Source organism: Acomys minous (genome assembly GCF_964271855.1).
Source record: "Acomys minous genome assembly, chromosome: 16".
Classification (NCBI taxonomy): domain Eukaryota; kingdom Metazoa; phylum Chordata; class Mammalia; order Rodentia; family Muridae; genus Acomys; species Acomys minous.
The window spans coordinates 40,454,288-40,477,800 of record NC_140498.1 but is presented as its reverse complement, the minus strand read 5'-3'; the positions used below and the strand labels follow the sequence as shown (position 1 = coordinate 40,477,800).

General features: G+C 52.6%; 1 protein-coding gene across 2 annotated transcripts; it reads left to right on the top strand.

The window, feature by feature from the left end:
- The first annotated feature begins 1,491 nt into the window (after positions 1–1,491).
- Positions 1,492–8,980, top strand: HS3ST6 (heparan sulfate-glucosamine 3-sulfotransferase 6). Of its 2 annotated transcripts, none has more exons than XM_084762806.1 (2): positions 1,492–3,024; positions 8,228–8,980. In XM_084762806.1, exons 1-2 carry the CDS (start codon positions 2,642–2,644, stop codon positions 8,841–8,843), a joined length of 999 nt encoding a protein of 332 aa, XP_084618932.1. In that variant the 5' UTR covers positions 1,492–2,641; the 3' UTR covers positions 8,844–8,980. The 2 variants fall into 2 exon arrangements, with proteins under 2 accessions (XP_084618932.1, XP_084618931.1); XM_084762805.1 differs by having other exon boundaries at positions 1,496–3,054.
- Positions 8,981–23,513: the final 14,533 nt, after the last annotated feature.

The window sequence follows — 23,513 nt, the reverse complement described above, 5'->3', positions numbered from 1 at the left end:
AGTTGGATCTGTGGTTAAGTGCACCAACTGTTTTTCCAGAAGACTTGGGTCCAATTCCCAGCACCCACAGGGCATCTCACAATTGTCTGTAACTCCAGCCCCAGGGGACCAGACGCCCTCTTCTGACATCCTCACACACCAGGAACTTGTTGCAAAAACAGTCATCCACACAAAATAAAAAATAAAATCTAGTCGGGCGTGGTGGTGCACGCCTTTAATCTCAGCATTTGGGAGGCAGAGGCAGGTGGATTGCTTTGAGAGTCCAGGACAGCCATGGCTACAGAGAAACTCTGTCTCAAAAAAACCAAAAAAACGAAACAAAAATAAAATCTGAAATAAAAATTTTAACTGATGATGGCCATAATTGCACAGCATGATGAGCATTCTGGAAGTCAATGACCTCTCACTTCGGATAGTATGTGAATCGTACCTCAAGAACGCTGTTATTGGGGGCTGGAGAGGTGGCTCAGAGGTTGAGAGCACCGTCTGCTCTTCCAGAGGTCCTGAGTTCAATTCCCAGCAACCACATGGTGGATCACAACCATCTATAATGAGATCCGGTGTCCTCTTCTGGTATTCAGTGTTAGATGCAGACACAACATTGTATACATAATAAATAAATCTTTAAAAGAAGAAGAAGAAGAAGAAGAACGCTGTTATTCCAAAGACTTGGAGGTGCCCAGAGCCTTTGGCCGCGGTCTAGAGGAAGGGACTCTATGTAATAAGCCCGTCTCCTGCCTCCTTCAAGGATGAGCTCGCATCCGCACTCCCATCTCCCTGGCTGCCCTTCAGCTGCGTTCTGCTGTGGAGCTAGGACCCGACTCTCTCTCTTGCCTGGAATGCACTTACCTCCTGGCCGCACCATCACCTCCAGACCCTTCCCTAACCTCTCCTCCCTAATCGGCATGTACTGAGTACTCACCGCACGCACGCTAGGATCTATGTTAGCTGCTTAGGAGGCCTTGGGAATGCCTGTCACCCTGGATGTCCCCAGATCTGTACCCTTTCCAACAAGAGAGCCAGAGGGAAGGTAGAGAAAGGGAATCAGCTTTCAAACCCTCAACTCATCTCCCTGCTCTGGGCCAGCGTCTCCCCAGAGTCCTTCATCCCAGTGGAAAAGGCACCCTGCAGAGGAAGTGAAGAACCAAAGGCAGGAGACAGACGGGGACTTAGCCAGTGCTGAGGAGATGGTGAATCGCTAGGGACTAAGTGTAGGGACTTGGAGTCCCAAGTGGTGACAAGCTCAGACTGTGTAGGTGCAATATGGCCGCGTGGGACCTCCCTGGGAATGCGGGGGTGTGGGGGGGAACGAACCAGCATGTCCGCAACAAATCCCATTTACACCTAGGTCTGACGAAGGACTTCCGGGGACCCTACATGTACTAACATGCTTCCCAGACAGGGCTGGGCCAAAAACCGCCCACAGGACTGCTGGCACCAGCTTGCCCCGACAAGCAAATACTGCCCTCGTGTTTGTGACTGGGTTTGGGTGCTGTATGTCTGTCTCCCTTGGACCCGGCTGCCCTTGGGGTGGGAATTAAATGTCTGTGGGTCACTGAAGTTCTCTGCCCCTCCTGCGGTGATGAGACTTGTTCAGGTGTCATGAGGCCCAGGGACAGCTGATTAATAAACAGAGCAGCCGGCAGAGGTTGGGTATCTGTGTGTGGGCAGGGACTGGAGTGGAAAAGTCGGATGGACGCAGAAAGAAGACGTAGGCATAGTTATCTTTTTTCTGCGACGGGACAGCTGGTTCAACCTCTTGGCGTTCTTCCTCTTCTGCCTTCCCAGCAAGCAACTCTGGACCTGGTGCGCCTGGAAGAGGAGATTGGGGCGTGAGGAGTTCCTGCAGTGTCCTAGCTTGACAGATTCCACACATGAGAGGGCCCCGGGAATCTCTCCACGCTCAGAGGAAGCTCCACAGACCAACCCTAGCTGCCTCCCCTGCCTTCTAATACAGGCCTTTCCAATCCTCTGGGGGAGCCACTTTGCTACTTCCCAAAGGGGGCCACTGACATCTCGGGGAGGCCAGCTCTATCTGTCACATGGACTCTAAAGACAAGCTCTCTCCACAGAGCAGAGCTCCCAGCCTAGTGGATGGCTAGAGGACCGTTGGCAAGGAACGCAACGACCTGCTACAGGCTCAAAGACGACTGGGGGCTCCCTCTGCACGGGACGCAAGCGTGGCTTCATCCTCCCTGCCCAAGCAGATTCCTGGACCCCGTGGCTGCCGACTCTCCCAGGGAAGAGGCTTTCGCTCTCGGAAACAAGGGCGCCCACCTGTCGCCCTGGTCCCAAAGGGGCGTAAATAGACTTTCAAAAGACAGGTCAGGGGCTCCCACTCGTGCAGCCTAGTCGCTGCCTTGTGTTCCCCTCCCTGCCACCATATTCCCGTAGTATATGCGTGAAGACTTTGGAGACCAGCTCGGAAATTAGCCGGAGTTCCAAGTCCCAGGCTTGGTCTGGGCTCGGGACGGGGAGGGGCATCTCAGCCCCGCCCAGCTCCCCGCCCCTTTCGGGCTCGAGGGCTGCCAGGCTGCTAAGCTCAGCCCAGCAGCCGGGTGCCCACGGGCTGAGCGTGCGACAGTCGGGATGCGTGTCTGTCTGAAGTTCCCGTTCCTTGGCCTGGGCGCTGCGCGACCCCATGGCAGGTAGCGGCGGCCTGGGCAGCGGGGCCGGGGACCTCCAGGGCGCGGGGTCGGGGCAGGGCACTGGACTGCGTGCTCCCCGTGCTCCGCTGGCGCTCGTAGCTCTGTTGCTAAGCGCCTACTGCCTCTTCGCCCTCCCCGGCCGCTGTCCACCTGCCGCCCGCGCCCCTGCACCGGTTCCCGCGCCCGCCGAGCGGCCCAACGCCTCCCGCCGTCTGGGAGCGCCCAGCCTGCCGGTGGCCAGCGGCCCGGGGCGCCGGCGCTTCCCGCAGGCACTCATCGTAGGCGTGAAGAAAGGTGGCACGCGCGCGTTGCTGGAGTTCCTGCGGCTGCACCCCGACGTCCGTGCACTTGGCTCTGAACCCCACTTCTTCGACAGGTGCTATGATCGCGGCCTCGCCTGGTACCGGTGAGCGCCCCTGCTGGTCCGCCCCCTTCGCCGGTCCGCTTGCGCCTTAGACTGTACTTTCAGCTCAAGGCGTTGTGCTTTCCCTTAACCCAGGATGAATAGGGTAGAACCCTGGGTATTGGGTCTGAATCAAGCCTGTGAGGGAAACAGACTTGACCTCATGGATGAGGAGGAAAAGCTATTTGTAGCCTAGGCTCGCAGGAATCAGCAAATCTGAGGAAAACTGTTCTTCTGTTGGTAGGCTAAGGGTTTTAGCGAGGTGTGATTCTAGCCAGAAGTAGTTTCAAGCCAGTGAGATAACTAGGAATTTAACCTGAAGCCTTATATATTCTAAACAAATATTCTGCCGCTAAGCTATTAATATAATTCCATATACCATTATAGATTATATTAATATAATCCCGGTGAGACTATTTGTGAGCCTTAGAAATACTTGGAGCTCAGTCACTTTATCATCCCTTGGCGTCCCTCTGTTCCCTATTATAACTCTGGGTAAGTATGGGTAATTATCTGACCACACTAGTCAATTATATTCTAGAAAGTCCCTTTCACCCCACCCTGCATGAGGGGAGCCCTTGCCTGCTGGAGTCCGGAGAAAGTTAGGTCTGGGCTTCATCGAGGGAAACTGCCCTTTAGATACATCCTCCTGCAGCTGGACACCCCAAGTTCACCCCAGCTGTAGCAGTATGTCCTGGTGGACAGGTCGGGTCGGTCAGACACACCAGGCCCTCCCTGCTGAGTCTGGTCTTAGAGTCTAGAGGCAGGCCCTGCCCACTCCCTGCTATGCAGGCACTGAGGAGGGAGTTTACATCCCTGTCCCTTCCTGTGGGGAAATGGGCTTTATGGACTGGCTTCCCTCATCTGCAAGCTTGTGCTGAGCTAAGATCACCTGGAGAATCAGTGGGGGTGGGGGACAGGGGGGTGGGAGGACCCACAGGCACGCCAGCCTCTGTTTTCCAGGTCCTCCCCCCCCCCCCCCCCGTTTGCTAACTTTGCCTTCTGCAATGAGACTGGGGGGTTTGGGAGAGAGCACGCTCCCAAGCCCTGAAGCCTGCTACTACCTGAGGAGAGGCCCTCGGAAACACGGGTGTTCCCAGCATGGGGGTAGGGAGTGTTCAGGACGGTATACCACAGTTTTAGGCTCCGTCTGGACGTAGTACGTAAGATGCTGGGGGAGGGGTGAAACCCACGGCCTCCATCCCGCTAATCAGGGCTTGCCGCTTCAGATTTGCTCAGAAGTGCAGAGTGAGTACCTACCTGGCTGGCCTTCTGGACTGTGCAGCCTAGTGCCTTCACCTGGCTGTAGCCACAAGGGTTGCCGTGCTCTCCGGTGACCACTCCTTAGGTGATGTTCTTTTCAACCCATCGCACGTATGCACGGAGCTGCTGAAAATGACCACCTGACTCAGTATCTCCAGTCCCAGGACCCGGGCTGAGCCCCCCAGGACCTGTGGAACTCTGTCCCAGTGTGGGCTGAGGGAGGGAGGTGTGAGGGGAGCAGCCACTGGTGAGGTACTGCTTGTTTTGGCCTGTGACCTGCCTCGCTCAGGCAGTGACATGAGGATCCACTGGACTCAGCCCTTGGCCCAACCATTCTCCTTCCCGGTTCTCGATTAGATTGTTTCTTAGGCTTTGCTGCTGTTGCCTTGGGGACGGGATCTTTTGTAGCTCAGGCTGGCCTCAGATTCCCAGGGTGGCCAAGAGTGATGCTGAATTCCTCATCCTCTTGCCTGTATCTCATGAGCGTAGGGGATGGCAGGCATCGCTGTTATAGGCTCTACTCTGTCGGCCCCTCCTCACCCCGTGTGTGTGTGTGTGTGTGTGTGTGTGTGTGTGTGTGTGAGAGAGAGAGAGAGAGAGAGAGAGAGAGAGAGACAGAGAGACAGAGAGACAGAGAGAGAGACAGAGAGACAGAGAGAGAGAGAGAGACAGACAGACAGACAGACAGACAGACAGACAGACAGACAGACAGAGAATACGCTGACATGCTCATGTAGGCCAGAGGCTAACTCTCTCTCGGGAGTCTTTTCCCCCTATGGGATCTGGGTGTTGAACTCAGTCAACAGATTTGCACAGCAAACACTTTACTTGCTGAGCTATGTCACCAACCCCAGGAGGACTTTGTTTGTTTTTAGTTTTTGCTTTTGAGGCAGGGTCTTATTTATGCAATTTGGCTGGCCTGTGAAGACCAGGCAGGCCAGCTTCAAACGCAAAGAGATGGAGGCATGTGCCACAACCACACCCAGCCTATGGGTGTTATGCAGTTTTAGGAGTTGAGCTCTGGGATTGTACATATTAGCCAACTGAATTACACCCCCAGCTTCTTAAGCTTTTAAGGCTCTTCTATCTTGGGGGCCATGGCCCCTGACCACTTTCAAAATCACTTACTAACCCACTCACCCTCACCCACTGAGTAATCATCTTAAGTTTTGGGGTGTCTGTCAGCTATAATTTCTGTAAAAGCAAGAAGAGGTAAGAAGGGGTATGGGTAGGGGAATCTCTGTAGTTTCTGGGGTTTAGGAGCAGGCCATATAAGAGAGGTGCTAGGATGCCAGGCGGTGGTGGCGCACGCCTTTAATCCCAGCACTCGGGAGGCAGAGGCAGGCGGATCACTGTGAGTTCGAGGCCAGCCTGGTCTACAAAGTGAGTCCAGGACAGTTAAGGCTACACAGAGAAACCCTGTCTCAGGAAAAAGAAAAAGAAAAAGAGGTGCTAGGATATTCAGAGATGGGGAGGGCGTTTATTTCCTCCTGTCTGGAGACGTGGTCCCCTAGCACTCTCTGACACTGGATAAGATCGGTAACCAGTTTCCCTTGGGCTCCTTGGATCTGGCCCAAATGAGGTGTGGGATACAGAGGCTATGGTGGTGTGCTGGAGGGGCTGGGCAAGCAGGGGGCGTGGTCTCCGGCTGGCTGGGAGCCACAGAGAACCGCAAACCAGATGGGGTGGGTGCAACAGGAGGGACGGTTCATGCAGCTCCATGAGGGAGCTCTGCCCTGGTTGTTCTCATCCTCCAAACACACCGGTCTCCTCTCTCCAAGGTCACAGGGCAAGGCTTCTGAGGTGCATGGAGGGTTTGGTTGCAGGTTGCAGAAGGGCTTGGGGCGGGAGTGGCACCCTACAGTTTCATTGAACTTTCCCTGGCAAGGTCGGGGTGCCAGTCCCGTGTGTTTCCTGACTATACAAGGTAGATTATTGGTGGCAGGGGCCTCTGGGAACAGCAGTGCCATGGAATTCCACCTTTCGGGTGGGCCAGGAGGAGACCCGAGGCCCTACCATTTTCCCTCAGGACTTCCTGTTTCTTCTCAATCTTAAGGTGCCTGCCTATCAAGTGGGGGAGGAGGGTTACTGGGTCAGTGGGTCATGCAGATGGAGGAGGCAGACGCTGCCCTTACAACTTGCACAGGTCAGCTGGGCCTGGGCCCTTGCTCTGCAGTTTCCTACTTGCCACTCGCCCTCCTCCGCTCTGGTCATGGGTGACGTCACAAGCCTGGTACTGCTGAGGTTCCCTCTCTCTCTCTCTCTCTCTCTCTCTCTCTCTCTCTCTCTCTCTCTCTCTCTCTCCCTCTGAGACAACATGATCTATCTGTAGTTTATCCTGCTTTCAAAGTCTCCATCAAGCCAGGCATCATGGTGGCGCGTGCCTTTAATCACAGTGCTTGGGAGGCAGAGGCAGGTGGCTGTCTGTGTGAGTTTGAATCTGGTCTACAGAACAAGTCCAGGACAGCCAGGTCTGTTACACAGAGAAACCTTGTCTCGAAAAACCAAAAAATAAAAATAAAGCCAGGTGTGGTGGCACACACCTTTAATGCCAGCACTAGGGAGGCAAAGGCAGGTGGATCACTGTGGGTTCGAGGCCAGCCTGGTCTACAAAGCGAGTCCAGGACAGCCAAGGCTACACAGAGAGACCCTGGTCAGAAAACCAAATGAATAAAAATAAATCAAATTCTCCATCACATCTGCCTCGGTTCCCAGAGTCCTGAGATTATAGACATGTACCACTGTATCTGAGTCTGATCTCGCTCTTGCCTGATCTAATGGGGTACATGCACATATCCCTTGACCATCCTCAGCACCCCCAAACCGATCACCCCAGCATGGCTCCTGTCCGTTTTTGCCTGTCCTTTATTTGTAGTTTCTTGGGAGCCTGAACAGAAAGAAGAGAATGAAGGCCCGTGGGTCAGTAAAGCTGGCTTACATCAGGTGTGCCACCTTGGCCAGAGTGGGTTTTGGGGATTGTCAGTAAGGGGTGAGCAGTGTTCCTGAGGGGATGATGGGAGTCCATGCTGGGCAGCTGTCTCTCTAAGCCTATGCCTCTGTTGACCTAGTTCCTAGCTTTTCTTTGGAGCTGTTTGCTCAGCTGACCCGCCCCGCCCCGCCCCGCCCCGCCTCGCCTCACCCTACCTCACTGTGTACTAACTGGCTGTCAGGTGCAGTCCAAGGACACCACCTCTCAGGGTGCCTGGGCCTGCCCGGGCCAGGCGCTCTGTGTGGGTTCACCTCAGTTCCTGGCTTCACTGTTGTCAGCTGACTTTCTCTGAACATTTGGATTAGGCCAACACTCTCCTTCAGAATGAAGGAAATATCGGGAATGCTGGTTCTGGGTGCCCTACGGCCACTGGGGACCTTGGGACAGGCCCCATGGCACCCTGCTGGTGACAACTCAACGTCTAGAAGGGATGTAGTTACATTGTGGGGGGGGGGGTGAGGCCAGTCTTTGGTAGCTGCATTTGTCAGTAATAATTGATGACCTAATTCACGGTCAGTGATTACAGTACAGAGGCAAGAAGTGTCTGTGCTGGCCAGACTCAGGGGTGCCCGGTCAAGGCTGGGGTGTAGCAGCTTTGCAAGGGGTTGGTCTGTGGTGTGGGCCTTGACAGGACTCCATGGAGGTGGCACTTGAAGGAGAAGGGTCATAGAACTTGAAGAATGTCTTAGTGGCCATTGCCTTCTAGGTTGTCACTTAGTTTACCCTAGAGCTGTACTGACTAAGGGCAGCCTTGGTTTTGGGCTCTACTGCGGGCCAACGGTGGATGGGGGTATCCCTGCCCTTTAGGAGGGTGGGCCTAATAGGGGAGGAGGAGCCTTCCTCAGAGGAGGGGGTGGGCTGGTCCCTGGTTCCTGAGAAGAGATGCAAGCTGTGATCACTGTTCCTCCTCCTGCCGCTCCACAGGGGTCTGATGCCGCGTACCCTGGACGGGCAGATCACCATGGAGAAGACACCCAGCTACTTCGTGACTCAGGAGGCTCCCCGCCGAATTCATGGCATGTCCCCAGACACCAAGCTGATTGTGGTGGTGCGGAACCCTGTGACTCGGGCCATCTCTGATTACGCACAGACACTCTCCAAGACCCCAGGCCTGCCTAGCTTCCGTGCCCTGGCCTTCCGCCATGGCCTGGGTCCTGTGGACACAGCCTGGAGTGCTGTGCGCATTGGTCTCTATGCCCAGCATTTGGACAACTGGCTCCGCTACTTCCCTCTGTCCCACTTCCTGTTTGTCAGCGGCGAGCGCCTGGTCAGTGACCCGGCTGGCGAAGTGGGCCGTGTACAGGACTTTTTGGGCCTCAAACGGGTCGTCACCGACAAACACTTCTACTTCAATGCCACCAAGGGCTTCCCCTGCCTCAAAAAGTCCCAGGGCAGTGGCCGCCCTCGCTGCCTGGGGAAATCCAAGGGCCGGCCTCACCCCCGGGTGCCGGAGGCTGTGGTTCGGCGCCTGCAGGCGTTCTACCGGCCTTTCAACCGCAAGTTCTACCAGATGACTGGCCAGGACTTTGGCTGGAACTGATGAAGGCCCAGCTCAGCCTTTCCCTGGACACCCAGTAACTTTAATTTATGTCTGTCTGCCTGGTCATTGCAGGCTGCTGCGGCATGCCGAGTAGAGAGAATGTTTAGGAAAATAAAATCTGGATCTGTCTTTTTCTCCCTCGGGCCTGAAGGTGGAGGCCGCAGTGGGATCCTACATCCTAACTCTGTCAGACACTGCCCCCGGGAGGTGATCAGTGCATGGTCACATGTCACAGGTGAACACGTGAGGCTTAAAGAGGTGGGGGCCTGCCCTGTGACACACAGGTGGCTCTGGAGGCTGTCACAGCCACCCTTCAGCATAAGGAGGCTGAGCAGGGTTGCCCCTAGGTTTAGAATAACCACAGGCTCCAGGGTCTTGAGCGGCGGAGCAAGGCAAAGGTGACTTGGCCAACTGAGTGTGCTGTCTCCACCATCTCATTTCATCCTTGGCCCTGCCTGGAAGCTCTAATGGAATTAGCTGGGCAGGTAAGCCGGTGCTTCTAACAGCCACCAAGTGGTTCCGGAGGAGCCCTACCTGCCTGCCCGCCAGGTGATACTCCCACAATGCCCTGCGGGCTCTCCAATCTTCTGCCTCTACCCAACCAGGGCAGAGCACGAGCCAGTGTCCAGACCTGGGCAGGCGAGGTACTCTCCCCTGCTCCAGCTGTCCCCCAGCTGTCCGGATAGTGACCTCTGAGGCCACTCAAGCCCTGTCATACCTGCACTGCTCCAGGTCTCTCTGAGGACCCAGCTTCGGCCTTTGCATCCAAGACTCCTCAGGTCTCCCGGCCTGTCCTTGGCTGTGATGCAGCTGTTCCCCCTCTGAGATGCTTAGGGCTATTCCTCATCCTAAGTGTAAGGGAAGTTCACTGGGCATGAGGCTAGTCTGCCTGCACCTACCTCACCTGGCTGTCAAGGTTCATTATGAGCCAAAGGTCCCACAGGTCACTGTAGCCTCCGTTTTGGTCACATGACTCCATCAGCAGCGTTAACAGAGGGTCAGTTAATGTCTGTGCCAAGAAGAGGCTCACTGAGAGGCTCAGGAAGGACGTGGGGTGGGCTGCAGGGCCTTGCCTCTGCTCAGGGTGACTTCTAAGCTCACACTCCTGTCTGGGGCTGCTCCGAAAAGCTGGCGCTTTCTCCAGGCCGAGTTGCCCTGGGCCAGGCCAGTGGGGTTGGGGCCTGGCACTGGGATTTCCTTCCAGCACCCACAAAGCAACTGCCATGGCAGTGTGCTGGGCAGATGCTGGTCCAGATGCTGGGTGAGAGGCGTGGCATAGCCTCCCCTGGACTCAGACTCTGACGTGGGTGAAGGGAGACATGTTCCACACCTGGTGGCCCTGTTAGATGGTGCCCAATGGCTTGGTGCCCGTCTTTATTCCCTGGGGCAGAGGTGGCAAGGAGGGCAGGAAAGCCCTTGCCAGCCCAGGGCCCATACGTTCACCTTGGGCGGTCCCAGGGCCCTCACTATCACCTGGCCTGCTACTGTCCTCTGCTGGGATGGTGTCTTCAGCAGCTCCCATTATTTTAATTTATTTTGTTTCTGTTTTTTTGAGACAAGGGTCTCTCTGTGTAGCAGCCCTGGCTGTGCTGGAACTCACTGTGTAGACCGGGCTAGCCTGGAACTTACAGAGACCCGCTTGCCTCTACCTCCCTAAATGCTGGGATTAAAGGCGTGTGCCATGCCCCCGTCCTGCCTGCCCCCCCCCCCCCCAGATCTCATTATTTTAAACTGTTCTCATTCCCACCGCATCCCCATTGCTTCTTGGATGAAGACTAGATGCCTACCCGGAGCTCTAAAAAACCCTTCAAAGCTCACCCGTCCCGTTTTGCCTGTTCCCCTTAGCTCTAAGCTCCTTCTGCCCTGACCCCTGACCCCTGCCCTCTCCATCTCTGTTATGTCCTTTTTCTACCTCCACAAGCTTTGTGTATACTGGTCCCTCTGCCCAGATGCCCTTCTCTGCAGGTGAATCAGATAGAAGCAGGGCATGAGAGGCAGGGGCACCCTCCAGCTGGGCAGCTGGGCCGCCACCCTGGATTCCCTGTTTCCCTCTCTGTTTTCAGAGCTCTTTGTCTGAGGCCATTGAGGTGAGTGCCCACCCCCAGTGCCCACCAATGGAGCTTTCTTGGGTGCAGTGCTGTGAAGCCATCGCTTTGCCTGGGCCCAGGCTGGACTGCTGTGTTCTGCCCACACCCACCCAATGGAAACTTAGCCCAAGGGCCAACGCCCGGTGCGAGGTGCCCAGCTGTGCCTCGGAACACATTGTGGGCAGATGTGGTGGGTCTTACAGGCCCGAGTGGGGGTGGAGCTCCTTGGGGGAGTCATCAGCCTTTAATTAAAGTCCCTACATTGCTTCCCCAGCTGCTCTGTGGGTTTTCCATGTTGGAATGTTCCAGATGGAGTGAGAAGTGCTGATTCAATTATCTTCTTCCTGTCTTGACCAGTGGAGAAGGGGCCTGGGATCTTTTCTCCAGCTCTCAGTTAGACAGGGATGGAGTGGGAGGGGACAAGTCTCCTTACCACCCTGGCTTTGGATACAGCAGGTACTGAGATCCTGAGCGGACTCTGGCCTGAGTGCCCAAGGTCAAGGGGAGGCAAGAAAAGGCAGCACCTGGATCCACCCACCCATCTCAGAGGCCCGCCAGAGCCTGGCAAATAAAGTCAAGCAGGGCTGTGCTCGATGACCCTTCCCTCCTGCGAGTGAGGCGAGCCTGAGGCCTCTGGCTGTGGGTGGTCTCTCTCCCTAGGGCCTGGCCAGCAGCCTCTGGTCAGTGCTCGGTGGTGAGAGGGTCAGAGGCAGGCAGCCCCCATGGCTTGCTTGCTCCCCAGGGCGTGCTGGGCAGGGCGGGGTCAGGAGAAGGAAGGAGGCGCTGGGCACAGTACCTTGGCTCACAGAGAACACCTGTGAGTCCCTGCTCTGGGTGGCCAATGATGGACAAGTCTGGGTCTAGAGGTCACCCTCAGAGGACCTGATTGACTTCAACCTCCAGGATGCCTATGGCCGAGTCAGCTTGCCCTGGTTCTTTGGCTTTTGGGAGGAAGCTGCCAGACTGTGGTTTCCAAGGAGTGTCCATAGCACTTTAGGGCGGCTGACACAGGCCAGGCCGGGGCTGTGTGAAGGCCTCTGACGGTTTAGTTTGCGCAGTCTCCCTTAAAGTTTTCAACACAGTTCCTGCAGTTCCTCAAACTCCGTTGGGAGGGACTGGGACTATGCCACCATGACGTGTGCTGTGGAGTTCGGATCCTGCGGGGGAAAGACCACAGACTCAAACGAATTACGATGAAATGAATTTGTTATTACTGCTAGCAGGACAGCAGCCTTAAACCTAGATTAAAGATCTGCCTCCCAGAAGGGGCTAGAAGAAGTGTTTTTAAGGTGGAGACCACAATGACCTCATTTTTCTGGAATATGCAGGTGAGTGAGAATCTGCTTCACTCCCTCAGCTGGTGAGGCATGCCCCTCCCCCCTGTTACGTAAACAAGCCGGTTTACAAAAGCCAGAGAAAGCAGTTTTACAGCTCTGGGGAGGGAACAAGAAGTCAGAGTTAGAGACACCAAGTGAGGGCTAGTGGGTAAGAGGACGGCCTGGTGGAAGCTTTGGGCAGTGTGATGGTTGGTTTTGTTTGTTTGTTGTTTGCTTTTTTTTTTTTTTTGGCGGGGGTGGGGGTGGGGGCTGGTTTTTCGAGACAGTGTTTCTCTTGGCTGTCCTGGACTCTGGCTCTGTAGTCCAGGCTGGCCTCAAATCCACAGAGCTTCACCTGCCTCCGCCTCCCAAGTGCCGGACCTAAAGCTGTGCCCCACCACAGTGGCCTGTGATGGTTTGGTTTCAATGTCGACCTCAGATAAATTAGAATCCCCTGAGTAGGGAGCCCCACCTGAAGGGGTGCTCTGAGTGCCTTAGTTCAGTGGTTGTCAGTCTGTGGGTTGTAACCCCTTTGAGGTTGAGGGGACCTTTCACAAGGCTCACCTAAGACCATCAGAAAACACGAATACTTAACGCTACAATTCATAGTAGTAGCAAAGTTAGTTATGAAGTACAACAAAAATAATTTTATGGTTCGGAGGGGGGGTCACCACAACATGAGGTATTGAAGGATCACAACATGAGAAGACAGAGAACCAGAGGCTTAGTTGATGTGAGAAGATGCACCCTGAATGTGGGCGGCATCTTCTGATAGCAGTCAGAATTTACTACTACTTTTACTACTATTACTATTATTGGTTTTTCGAGACAGGGTTTCTCTGTGTAGTCCTGGCTGTCCTGGACTTGTTCTGTAGACCAGGCTGGCCTCGAACTCACAGAGGTCCGCCTGCCTCTGCTTCCCAGAGTGCTGGGATTAAGAGGATGCGCCACCACGCCCAGCACAGCTCAGATTTAAAAGGGCAGGAGGAGGATTTCACCTTTTTGCTCACTTTGCTTCAAGCAAGAAGGTCAATCCAATCTTTGTCATTCCGCCTTAGCCAAAAGTGGAAGAGGAGAGTTTAAGGTGTAAGAGAGATAAGTTGCCTATGTGCGGTGCGTGGGTGTGTGCGTGCGTGTGTATCTGTGTGTGAAGAAGGGAGGGGCGTGGTGGCACTTACCTATAACCCTGGCGGTTGGTTGATGGAGGCAGGAGGATCAAGTGTTCAGAGTCATTCTCAGCTACATAAATAGTTTGAGGCTAGCCTGGGCTACTCGAGACTCAGTCGCAACAGGTGAACAGACAAGACCAAGTCAAGACTAGAACAGAACCAGCCCACAGCCTGTCTTCTCAGGCTTGAGGCAAGGGTCCTTCCCACTGAAGACCAGACCCTCCCTCCACAAGCCGTGTAACTACAGCCCTATCTTGGGGACTTGTCTCAGATGCAAACTGTGTCCTGGTTCCTTCTGGGTCGCAGCCTGCTGTAGCTCTGTTTGCGTGGTGCTAGGCCACTGATCAGGGGCAACAGCAAACCCCCCCCCCCCCCCCCCGCAACCATGGCTTATTCCAGACACACCCCACCTCTGAGACTGTCTGTCCGGTCTCCTTCTTCAGCAGTGAATCCATGAGAGAGATCCAGGACAAGTTGGTCTGGGTAAAAGATTTTTCTCAAAGCCCTGGTGGATTAAGGATAAAGGCTATACAGAAGGAGAGAAGCTGGCTGGAGAGATGGCTCAGGGGTTAAGAGCGCCGCCTGTTCTTCTTAGAGGTCCTGAGTTCAATTCTCAGCAACCACATGGTGGCTCACAACCATCTATAATGTGATCTGATACCCTCTTCTGCAGATAAAACACTCATATGCAATAAATAAAATAAATCTTTAAAAAAAAAAAAGGAGAGAAAGGATCTTGATGGCTCTGGAGGCTGGCCAGTCTGATGGGGTTCAGAGGCAGGACCCCACCCTCTTTAGAGTTTGGCCACAAGATGCATCTCCAGATGGGCAGTAGGCAGGGCCTGGCCAGGAGCACAGCTAAAGGCCTGGCTTTTGGGGATTTGGGCTGTTTCAGCCACCAGGGAGGTTCAGTGAACAGCATCCCAACAAGGCTGTGAAGACCCTCAATACTGTACCACTTGCAGGTCCTCGTCCTTGCTCCAGAGCCCGCTGCCAGGGGACATTTGGCACTGGCTTTTCAGGAACGATGAGATCTAAACATGATGCCCAGCAACAGGCTCTTGCTGAGGCTTCTGGGACACAAGGCAAGGAAGGATCCATCTCCAGTTTAAAGCCAAACTCCTGGCTTTGAGGCTGAGAATTCCTTTCATACTGCCTAATCTGAGCCACATTGTGCGTGCTTTTGGCTGGAAGAGCTGTACGAAAACAGTCAGTCAACCAAAACAGTTAATGCAAAACTGTTGCCAGAAGCATTTCATACACGAGCCTTCTGATTAAGGGGAAAACGAGATCTCCTGTCAGGCAGTTGAGAACAATCAGAGATCTTGTTCTCGCTGTCTTTCTGCTCCCAAAGCTCTGCGCCGGGCCCCTCACTGGAAGAGAGGTCTGGCCTGAGTTGACAGCCTCCCACGGTCAGATCCTATCACCTCTCTTCCGTCTTCCATGAGGGAGGACAGGATATCTGATGGGATGCCCATCCTGAGACAAAGGCTTTGACTGCCTCAGGGAAAGCCTGTCCCTCACAGAGGAGCCTAGTGGGTACACAGCAGGGGGGAATTCTGCCAACCACAACGGTTGTGGGGGAGAAGCATCCGGAGACTGTCTGGCCCCTTGGTCTCACTGTCTGGACTTGAATTGGGAAAAGGGTGGAGGGGTGTGTGTGTGTGTGTGTGTGTGTGTGTGTGTGTGTGTGTGTGTGTGTGTGTTTCTGCAGGAGTGACCGGGGAGGCCCTCCTGTTCCATCGATAGCTAGTCCTGTGTCGGGTAGCACTAGGAGCTAGACGTGGGACCTGGAGTCAGACAACTCTGATCTTAAGGAGTTCACTAAATCCTCAGGGTGTCTGCAGAAATAAACTCCACGGGGGGTCAGCAAGGAAGGAGGAAGGAGCAAATCTATGGAGAGGTGATGATGTTTATTGATGAAGATAGTGGTGCTGGTGATGATGATGATGATGATGACGGTGTTGGTAACAGTGATGGTGATGGTGACTAAAGCTGGCATTCCTGGGGGGCACTTCCTATATATCCTGCTGGTGAGGTTTACACCGCATGCTTCTCGAAATGTTTGCTGCTACACTGATGCGGACAAATGCTCAATAGGCGTTATTTAATTTATGTCAAATAGCTATGCTATTACCTTTAATTATAGATGAGTAAACGGAGGGCGAGAAGGGACCATGTTGCCAGAAGCTGTTATACATATACTCGGGTTCATCTGCCCACAGCGTGTACCCGTGTGAGCCCTTGTGCAGCAGAGGGCTCCTTGGCTCAAGCTCTCCAGGGCACAGAGGTAGCAGGCAAAATAGCAGGGACCTCCGTAAAACTCTCTGTCCCCAAATGTGGGGGGCTGTCACTCATGGAATTTGATTGTCGATCTACAGACTTTGAATTTCTCATAAGGAAGCAGCTCCCAGGCAGGCCGAGCTGATGAGGTGCGTTCTCCAAAGGGAGTCTCCATTTTGGGGAGGTGAAAAAAAATTTTGGACACACAGGAGTAATGCTTGAATGCCAGCGTGATTGCACTAAACGCCAGTGAGTTGTTCACTCTTAAGTGGTTACTTTTGGGTAATGTGACTATTGCCTGTATAAAACTAAGTTAAAAAGGTGGTAGAGAGAGATCTGCTGGCCCAGCAGGGAGCGATCAGCTGACTGAGGACTGTGGGGGCCACCAGGCAGCTTCTAAGAGTTGAAAGAGGCTCAGGACTATCAGCTATCAAGTACAAAGGGCCTCTGGTCTTATAGCACAAGGGATCAAATTCTTCCCTCAACTAAGTGCGTTCTGAAGAGAGCCAAGCCTCAGAGTCACCATAGCCCTGGCCGACGCCAGAACTGCAGCCTTGTGAAACCTGAGGCAGAGAACATTGCTCAGCCATCCAGAACTCATGACCCCAGCAACCTGGGGGCAAGGAATGGGTGCTGTATTCAACCACGGAATTTTCGGTCATTTGTTAAGCAGTATGGAAAACTAAAACAATAGGATAAGCCAACTAGGACGAGTGTTCTGGAAAAAGAATCAAAGTCTTCAGTGATGAGGTGTGGAGAGGGACCTGGAAAGGCTTGGGTGGTGAATCCTTTTCTACCAGTAGCTTTTGCTCATGGGCTTAGATAGCTGATAGCTCTCCCACACCACCTGGTCCACAACACTGGGAAAGCCAGCGCTCCACTGGGCAAGACCCCAGACCTAAGCGCAGTCTGGTTTGTATTAAATATCATAGGCTCAGTATTACTTCCTGTCAGAAGCCAACGTCTCTTTTCTGTGTCCTATTGGAAATATAAATTATTTAAGGCGAGGGTTGGTGGATCAGGAGGAGACCTGAAGGGTCCTTCAGAGGCCTCCTCCATACTTAACGCACATGTGGAACACCACCCACCCCCCACCCCCACCCCCACCCCACCCCCGGCAGGAAGGTAAGGGTGGCAAAGTAAAGCGATCCGGGGATAAGAAAAACCAGATCTCACTCAGCTGGGCAAGGAGGTGCACGTCTGTGACATCAGTCAGCACTTAGAAGGTGAGGGCTAAGCATGCAGCTCCATAGCAGAACTGCTTGACAAGCATGTGCAGGGCCCTGCCTTAGGTGTCAGCACAGGGGTGGGGGTGGGGAGTTCAAGAGCAGCCTGAGTTATCTCAACAGCCAACCAACCACAGACAGCACCCTCACTCTGATGTCCCCACGGGCTGGCAGAGGGTGACATAAAGTATATATACTGCTACCATAACATTTCTGGGGACGTTTCTACTCCCGTGACATACCTGGCATGACGTCACACTCTTCCCCTTTTTGTGTTGCTGGTGATGGGGCTAGGGGCCTTGTACGTGCTAGGCAAGGTGTCCTAGTTTGCTTTCTATTGCCACGAGGAAACGTACTGACCAAAAGCAACTCGGAGAGGAAAAGGTTTGTTTTACCTTATAGGTCACGGCCCTTTATTGAGGGAGGTCAGGGCAGGAACTCAGGTAGGAGTCTGGAGTCAGGAACCGTAGCAGAGGCCATGGAGGAGTGCTGCCTATGGCTTGTTCTCCGTGGCTTACTCAGCCTGCTTTCTTATGCAAGCCAGGACCACCTGCCCAGAGATGACGCTACCCACAGTGGGTTGGACCCTCCCCCTGTCAATCATTATGTTTTTGTTTGGTTGGTTGGCTGGTTTTGGTTTTTCGAGACAGGGTCTCTCTGTGTAGCCTTGGCTGTCCTGGACTCGCTTTGTAGACCAGGCTGGCCTCACACTCACAGCGATGCGCCTGCCTCTGTCTCCCAAGTGCTGGGATTAAAGGAGTTCGCCACCACGCCCGGCTCAGTCAACTATTATGAATGAAGAAAATGCCCTGCAGACTTGCCTGCGGGCGGATCTTAGGGGACATTTCTTCAATGGGTACGTTCTCTTCGCAAAGGACTGTAGTTTGTGTCAAGTTGACATAAACTAATTAGGTCAACACTTAATCTTGCAAAGTAAAAGAAATAAAGGACCTTACTTTTACTAGTTTAAGTCTCCAGAGCTCTTATTGGGAAGGGAGGACTTCCTCTCCCACATTCAGAAGCTGTGGGCTGGCTGGGAGCACAGTGGCAGAAGGGACCAGCTTGGCTTCTCGTGTTAAACTGAGACCGCTCAGACATCTGTGATAGAGTGTCCGGTTAGTAGGAAAGCGTGCAAGCCTTGAACGATGAGGGGAGACAATCTGCCGGGAGGTTTTTATCTCGGGAGCACCACAAAATGGCAAGAGTGGGAGCGGGAAACTAGTGTCACTCACCCAGGGAGAGAAGGCGCACAGCAGGAGAAAGAATGGGTGTCCTGAGCGATGACGAAACCTCACAGTCAGTTGGAAGGTACAGTTCATGGTCCGGGAAAGACCTGGATTTGTCAGCCCAGTGCTCTGGGACGTAGGCAAAGGTGTTGACTGAGCTTCCTTGCTGGCTTGTCACTTAGTCTTTTGTCTTGTCTCTGACAATGCTCTTTTGCTGCTCCCACTCGCGTTTCAGTGAGCACAGCAAAGAAGCCTACGGTGACCCCTCTAAAACACTGTCTAGAAGCACGTGAAAGGCCCTGGCCTTGTTTTCTAGTTCCCAGGGGGAGGCTCCTTTGAAAGTGCACTCGTATGTGCGCATATGTACATGCTGAGGCCACAGGTTGGTGTTGAATATTTTTTCTGATTGCTTTCCACCTTAATAATTTTTAAGTTTTAGAAATTACACTTACTAGCTGGGCGTGGTGGTGCACGTCTTTAATCCCAGCACTCCAGAGGTAGAGGCAGGAGGATCGCTGTGAGTTCGAAGTCAGCCTGGTCTACAAAGTGAGTCTAGGCTAGCCAAGGCTACAAAGAGAAACCCTGTCTTGAAAAACAAACAAAATTACACTTACTTATTTTGTAGTGGTATGTGTGTGTGTACACACTGAAGGAGAGATAAACCAGTTTTTTAGGATTCCAAGTGCAGGGTTGGAATGGTCTTGTAAGAGAGCAGGTAAGGTTAATCCACTAGAAGACCAACAACCTCCTGCGGGAGCTTGATTGTTGCCAGCTGAAAAGATCCCGTGAACAGACTCTGGGAGGAGATATATAAATGAGCCCAGAACTAGAGGCGGGGCTTTTTGGAGACTTGGGATAGTTTTGGCTGTTCATTGCATTACTTCGAGATGCTGCTAGAGAGAACTGCTTGAGGGAAAGCTTCGGGGCTCCGGCTCCTGCTGAGGTTCGGGGCTCTGGTTACTGTATTTTCCAGCAGAAGAAATCCTGCTGATTGTGCCAGGAGAGTCATTCCTCGGAACTGATATCCTTACGGTTTTGTTATTGTGTCCATTAATCCTCATTTCCTATTGTTTTGGTTAGTCAGGTTATAAGTGACATATGCTCGGTCACTAAGTTGTTAATAAAATATATTGGTTAAGAAAATTGAGCCTACAACACACCCCTGCTCAAATGTTACAGCATGCTTGTGGAGGTCAGAGGACGAATCCCAGGGGTTGGGTCTCCCCTTCCTCCACAGGGGTTCAGGGGATAGAACTCAGGTCATCAAGCTTGGTGGCGGCACCTTTATTCACTCCCTGCCCCACCCACCTTATATTTGAGACGAGGTCTGTCAAACTAGCAACTTAACCACTTCAGCTAGACTGGCTTTATGGGTCCTCTGCCTCTCCAGCGGTGGGATTACAGCTGTGCACTACTGAACCCGGCTTTTATGTGGGTGCTGGTGATCTGACGAAGGTTTGCAGGTTTTCAGGTTTGCGTGGCAAGTGCCTCAGCCACTGAGCCACTCTTCCAGTCCCCAAGAAGATCTCTTTGGACTGAAAGGGCTCCCCCCCCCCCCGCTTTTTTTCTTTTGGTGGCTGAACTGCAATAGGAACGTGTGGCAAAGAGGGAATATTTAAGCACCCTTCCTGGGGACGGCGATGCCAAGGGGAGCATGTGGGGCCGGGAGTGGGTTTCTCGATTCTGATCCCCAGGCCAGGCTACACGGTAGCTTGCCCTTCTGTGCTCTCAGTGGATGGGCAGAAAATCAATGGCTTTGTGCTCCGCTGACCAAAATGTTCCTGACAACCCCAAAGCAGGAGACCATTAAAATACCACAGACACAATTATTCACTATGAAGATGTAGCTATTGATTTAACAGTTACAGGGATGAAATGTGGGGAAGACAAGTGACAACAGGGTCTCCAGAGCACCCTCCTGGAGCCTAGCAGTCAGCTGGGAGGGCGGTGAAAGCTGAGTGCATATATTTAAAAAAAAATTTTTTTTTTTGAGACAGGGTTTTTCTGTGTAGCCTTGGCTGTCCTGGGCTCACTTTGTAGACCAGGCTGGCCTCGAACTCACAGCGATCCACCTGCCTCTGCCTCCCAAGCGCTGGAATTAAAGGCGTGCGCCACCATGCCCGGCTTATTTTTTAATTTTTTTATTATTCTTATTTTTCAAGACAGTGTCTCTCTGTGTAGTCTTGGCTGTGCTGGAATTCACTCTTCATACTAGGTTGGCCTCGAATTCGTAGAGATCCACCTGCTTCTGCCTCCCAAGCGCTGGGATTAAAGCGTGCAACACCATTGCCTGACTGAGCTTTTTGTTACATTTACCATTTAAAACATTGTATCATTTATAAGTATAGGTCTGTGTGGTATATGCCTCATGCATGCAGGTACCTATAGAAACCAGAAGAGGGCACTGGATCATGGAGCTTGAGTCACAGGCATCTGTGAATGGCCAAGTATGGACACTGGGACCTGTTGGGCTCTGTGCAAAAGCAGTATGTACCCTTAACTGCAGAGCCATCTCTCCAGCGCCCCACTATATGTGTGTGTCAGTGTCGGGGTGTGTGTGTGTGTGTGTATTTTTAATTTACTTTTATTTTTTATTTTAGGCCAATTGTGGTGTACATCACGCCTTTAATTTCACAACAGAGGCAGAGGCATGCAGGATCTCTGTGAATGTGGCCAGCCTGGTCTTCATACGCAGTTCTAGGCCAGCCAGGATTACATGGTGAGAGTCTCTCAAAAACAAAACACAACTTTCTCTCTCTCTCTCTCTCTCTCTCTCTCTCTCTCTCTCTCTCTCTCTCTCTCTCCCTTCTCTCTTCCCTCTCTCTCTCTTTCTTCTCTCTCTCAACAGGCATTCTCTGGATAGACCAGGCTGTCCTGGAACTCATAGAGATCTGCCTGCCTCTGCCTCTGCCTCCTGAACACTGGGGCTACACAAATTTTTCTTTCTTTTTCTTTTCTTTCTTTCTTTTTTCTTTTTTTCCCGAGACAGGGTTTCTCTGTGTAGCCTTGGTTGTCCTGGACTTGCTTTGTAGATCAGGCCGGCCTCGAACTCACAGCGATCCACCTCTGCCTCCCCCTCCCGAGTGCTGGGATTAGGCTCTGTTTCTTTTTATTTATTTTTTGGTTTTTCGAGACAAGGTTTCTCTGTATAGTCCTGGACTCCCTTTGTAGACCAGGCTGGCCTCGAACTCACAGCGACCCACCAGCCTCTGCCTCCCTTCTTTTTAAACATTCATTCATGGACTTAGCGTTCACCAGTGGGTTGAGGTTTAAGTCTTGAATTTTGTAATTTCTTGGCGTGGCTTCAAACGCATGAGCACACAGGCACCACAGAGGATCTTCCCCTCTCTCCTTCCTCTGTTCCTCCTTCCTTATCCCCTTTACTTTGCTCTGCCAGAGACTTAACAAAGGGACTTGCCCTGGCTGGGCAGGCACAACACCGAGTTGCATTCCACAGTCATCCAGTTACTTTGTACTTGGAGACCTGCTCTTGTTTTGCTGCCCTGGGCCATCTTGAAATTCCTCTGCCGCCCAGTTTGCCCTTGAATTTGTATTCTTCCTGCTTTAGACTCCTCTGTGCGGGGATTACAGGCCTATATCACCGGGCCTGCAGCGGCCCAAGTCTTTCTACAGAGACTGATGTAGGAGACCCAAGAAATCTGAATGGCCACGTCAAGGCGACACAAAGATATATGTGGTTCCAAGGAGCCCTTCCCCCACCCAGCTATTCCTGGTAGAGAGAGAAGTGACCTTTGGGCTCTGCTCCCTGTCTGGGGCCTGGTCGTAAATGTGATTTTTGGATGGAAAGGCACCCTGGTCTTGAAGCCCACATTGTTGCCACCAGCGTGTCACTTTTGTCAAGAGCAACGTACGCAATTAATAGAGGAGGCAGGACTGGCCGAGAACCAATTATAACAAACATTTCAGATATCTGCCCCAGAGCAGAAACATACATTCCATTGATTAGTGACAATCATTTCTGGTGTCTGTGCCCCCTCAGGTCCTGTTTTCTACACCTTTGGGGACCTTTGTGAAATGTCAATCTTTTGGGCCTTTGCAGAGCTCATTCCCTGTAGTCTTGGCTCTGCCGCACACACCTGGGTCCTGTGTACAGAGAACCCAGGGCGTATCTTTTGCTGCTGATATTTGCTTTGTTCCGCTTCTCCCCTGGTACATAAGATGTCCTAAGAAAACAGTACAAACAATCCCAGAGGCAGCACCCAGAGATTAAGCAATGCTGTTCTCTCGGGGCTGGGCTGTGTGTGTGTACCGGGAGGCAGGATCTGCGGCTAAGAGGCTTGTTTTCGCTCACTCGTAGCCGCACAGGGGTCCTCCGTCTCAGTCCATGACTGGGTGGGCGACTGAGCCCAGTTCCTGAGTTGTGTCTAATAGTCAGGTTCGGGTGCTGTCCGATCTTGTAGGGTAAAGTTTGCTCTCCTGCCCCGTGTCTGAGGGCAGCAAGGGGAGGCAGTGGGGCGGAGGTCATGAGTCTCTGTCATCCCTCTGCAGAGACAATGGCAGGGCCTGGCCCAGAACTGAATTGTTTGTGTACGTGTGCAAGTGTGTGTGTGTGTGTGTGTGTGTGTGTGCGTATTTGTGCCTGTGTTCATGTGTATCCACTGGGCAAGGGAAGGGGCTGCGAGTGTGCCTCAGTTTGTGGAAGACAGGACAGAGAGCTTATAGGAGTTGGTTGTTTCCTCCATCTTGTGAGCACACTGAACTCAGGTCTAGTCAGCCTTAGCCTCAGACACTTTTACCTGTTGAGCCATCTTATTAGTCCCTATTTTTTCATCCCCCCTTTTTTATTTTAAAGAAAACAAACATGAAACATTTGTTTTTGTTGTTGTTGTTGTTGTTGTTGTTGTTATTATTATTATTATTATTATTATTATTATTTTGGTTTTTGTTTTTTTGATACAGGGTCTCTCTGTGTAGCCCTAGCTGTACTGGACTTGCTTTGTAGACCAGGCTGGCCTCGAACTCACAGTGATCCGCCTGCCTCTGCCTCCTTGAGTGTATTTTTGGTTTTTTGTTTGTTTGTTTGATTTTTTGAGACAGGGTTTCACTATGTTATCTTGGCTGTCCTGGACTTGCTTTGTAGACCAGGCTGGCCTCGAACTCACAGCTCTGGGATTAAAGGCATGCGCCTTCACACCTGGCTGCCTCCTTGATAGTGCTGGGATTAAAGGCGTGTGCCACTGCTCCCAGCATATTTATTTATTTATAACAAAAAAGAACCAGCAATCTTCCTGTCTCTGCTTCCTGAGTGCTGGGATTAAAGGCATGTGCCACCACATCCAGCTTCTGACTCCTCATTTAATAAATAATTTGAAGTCAAGGGCACTTGCTGCCAAGCGTGGGCT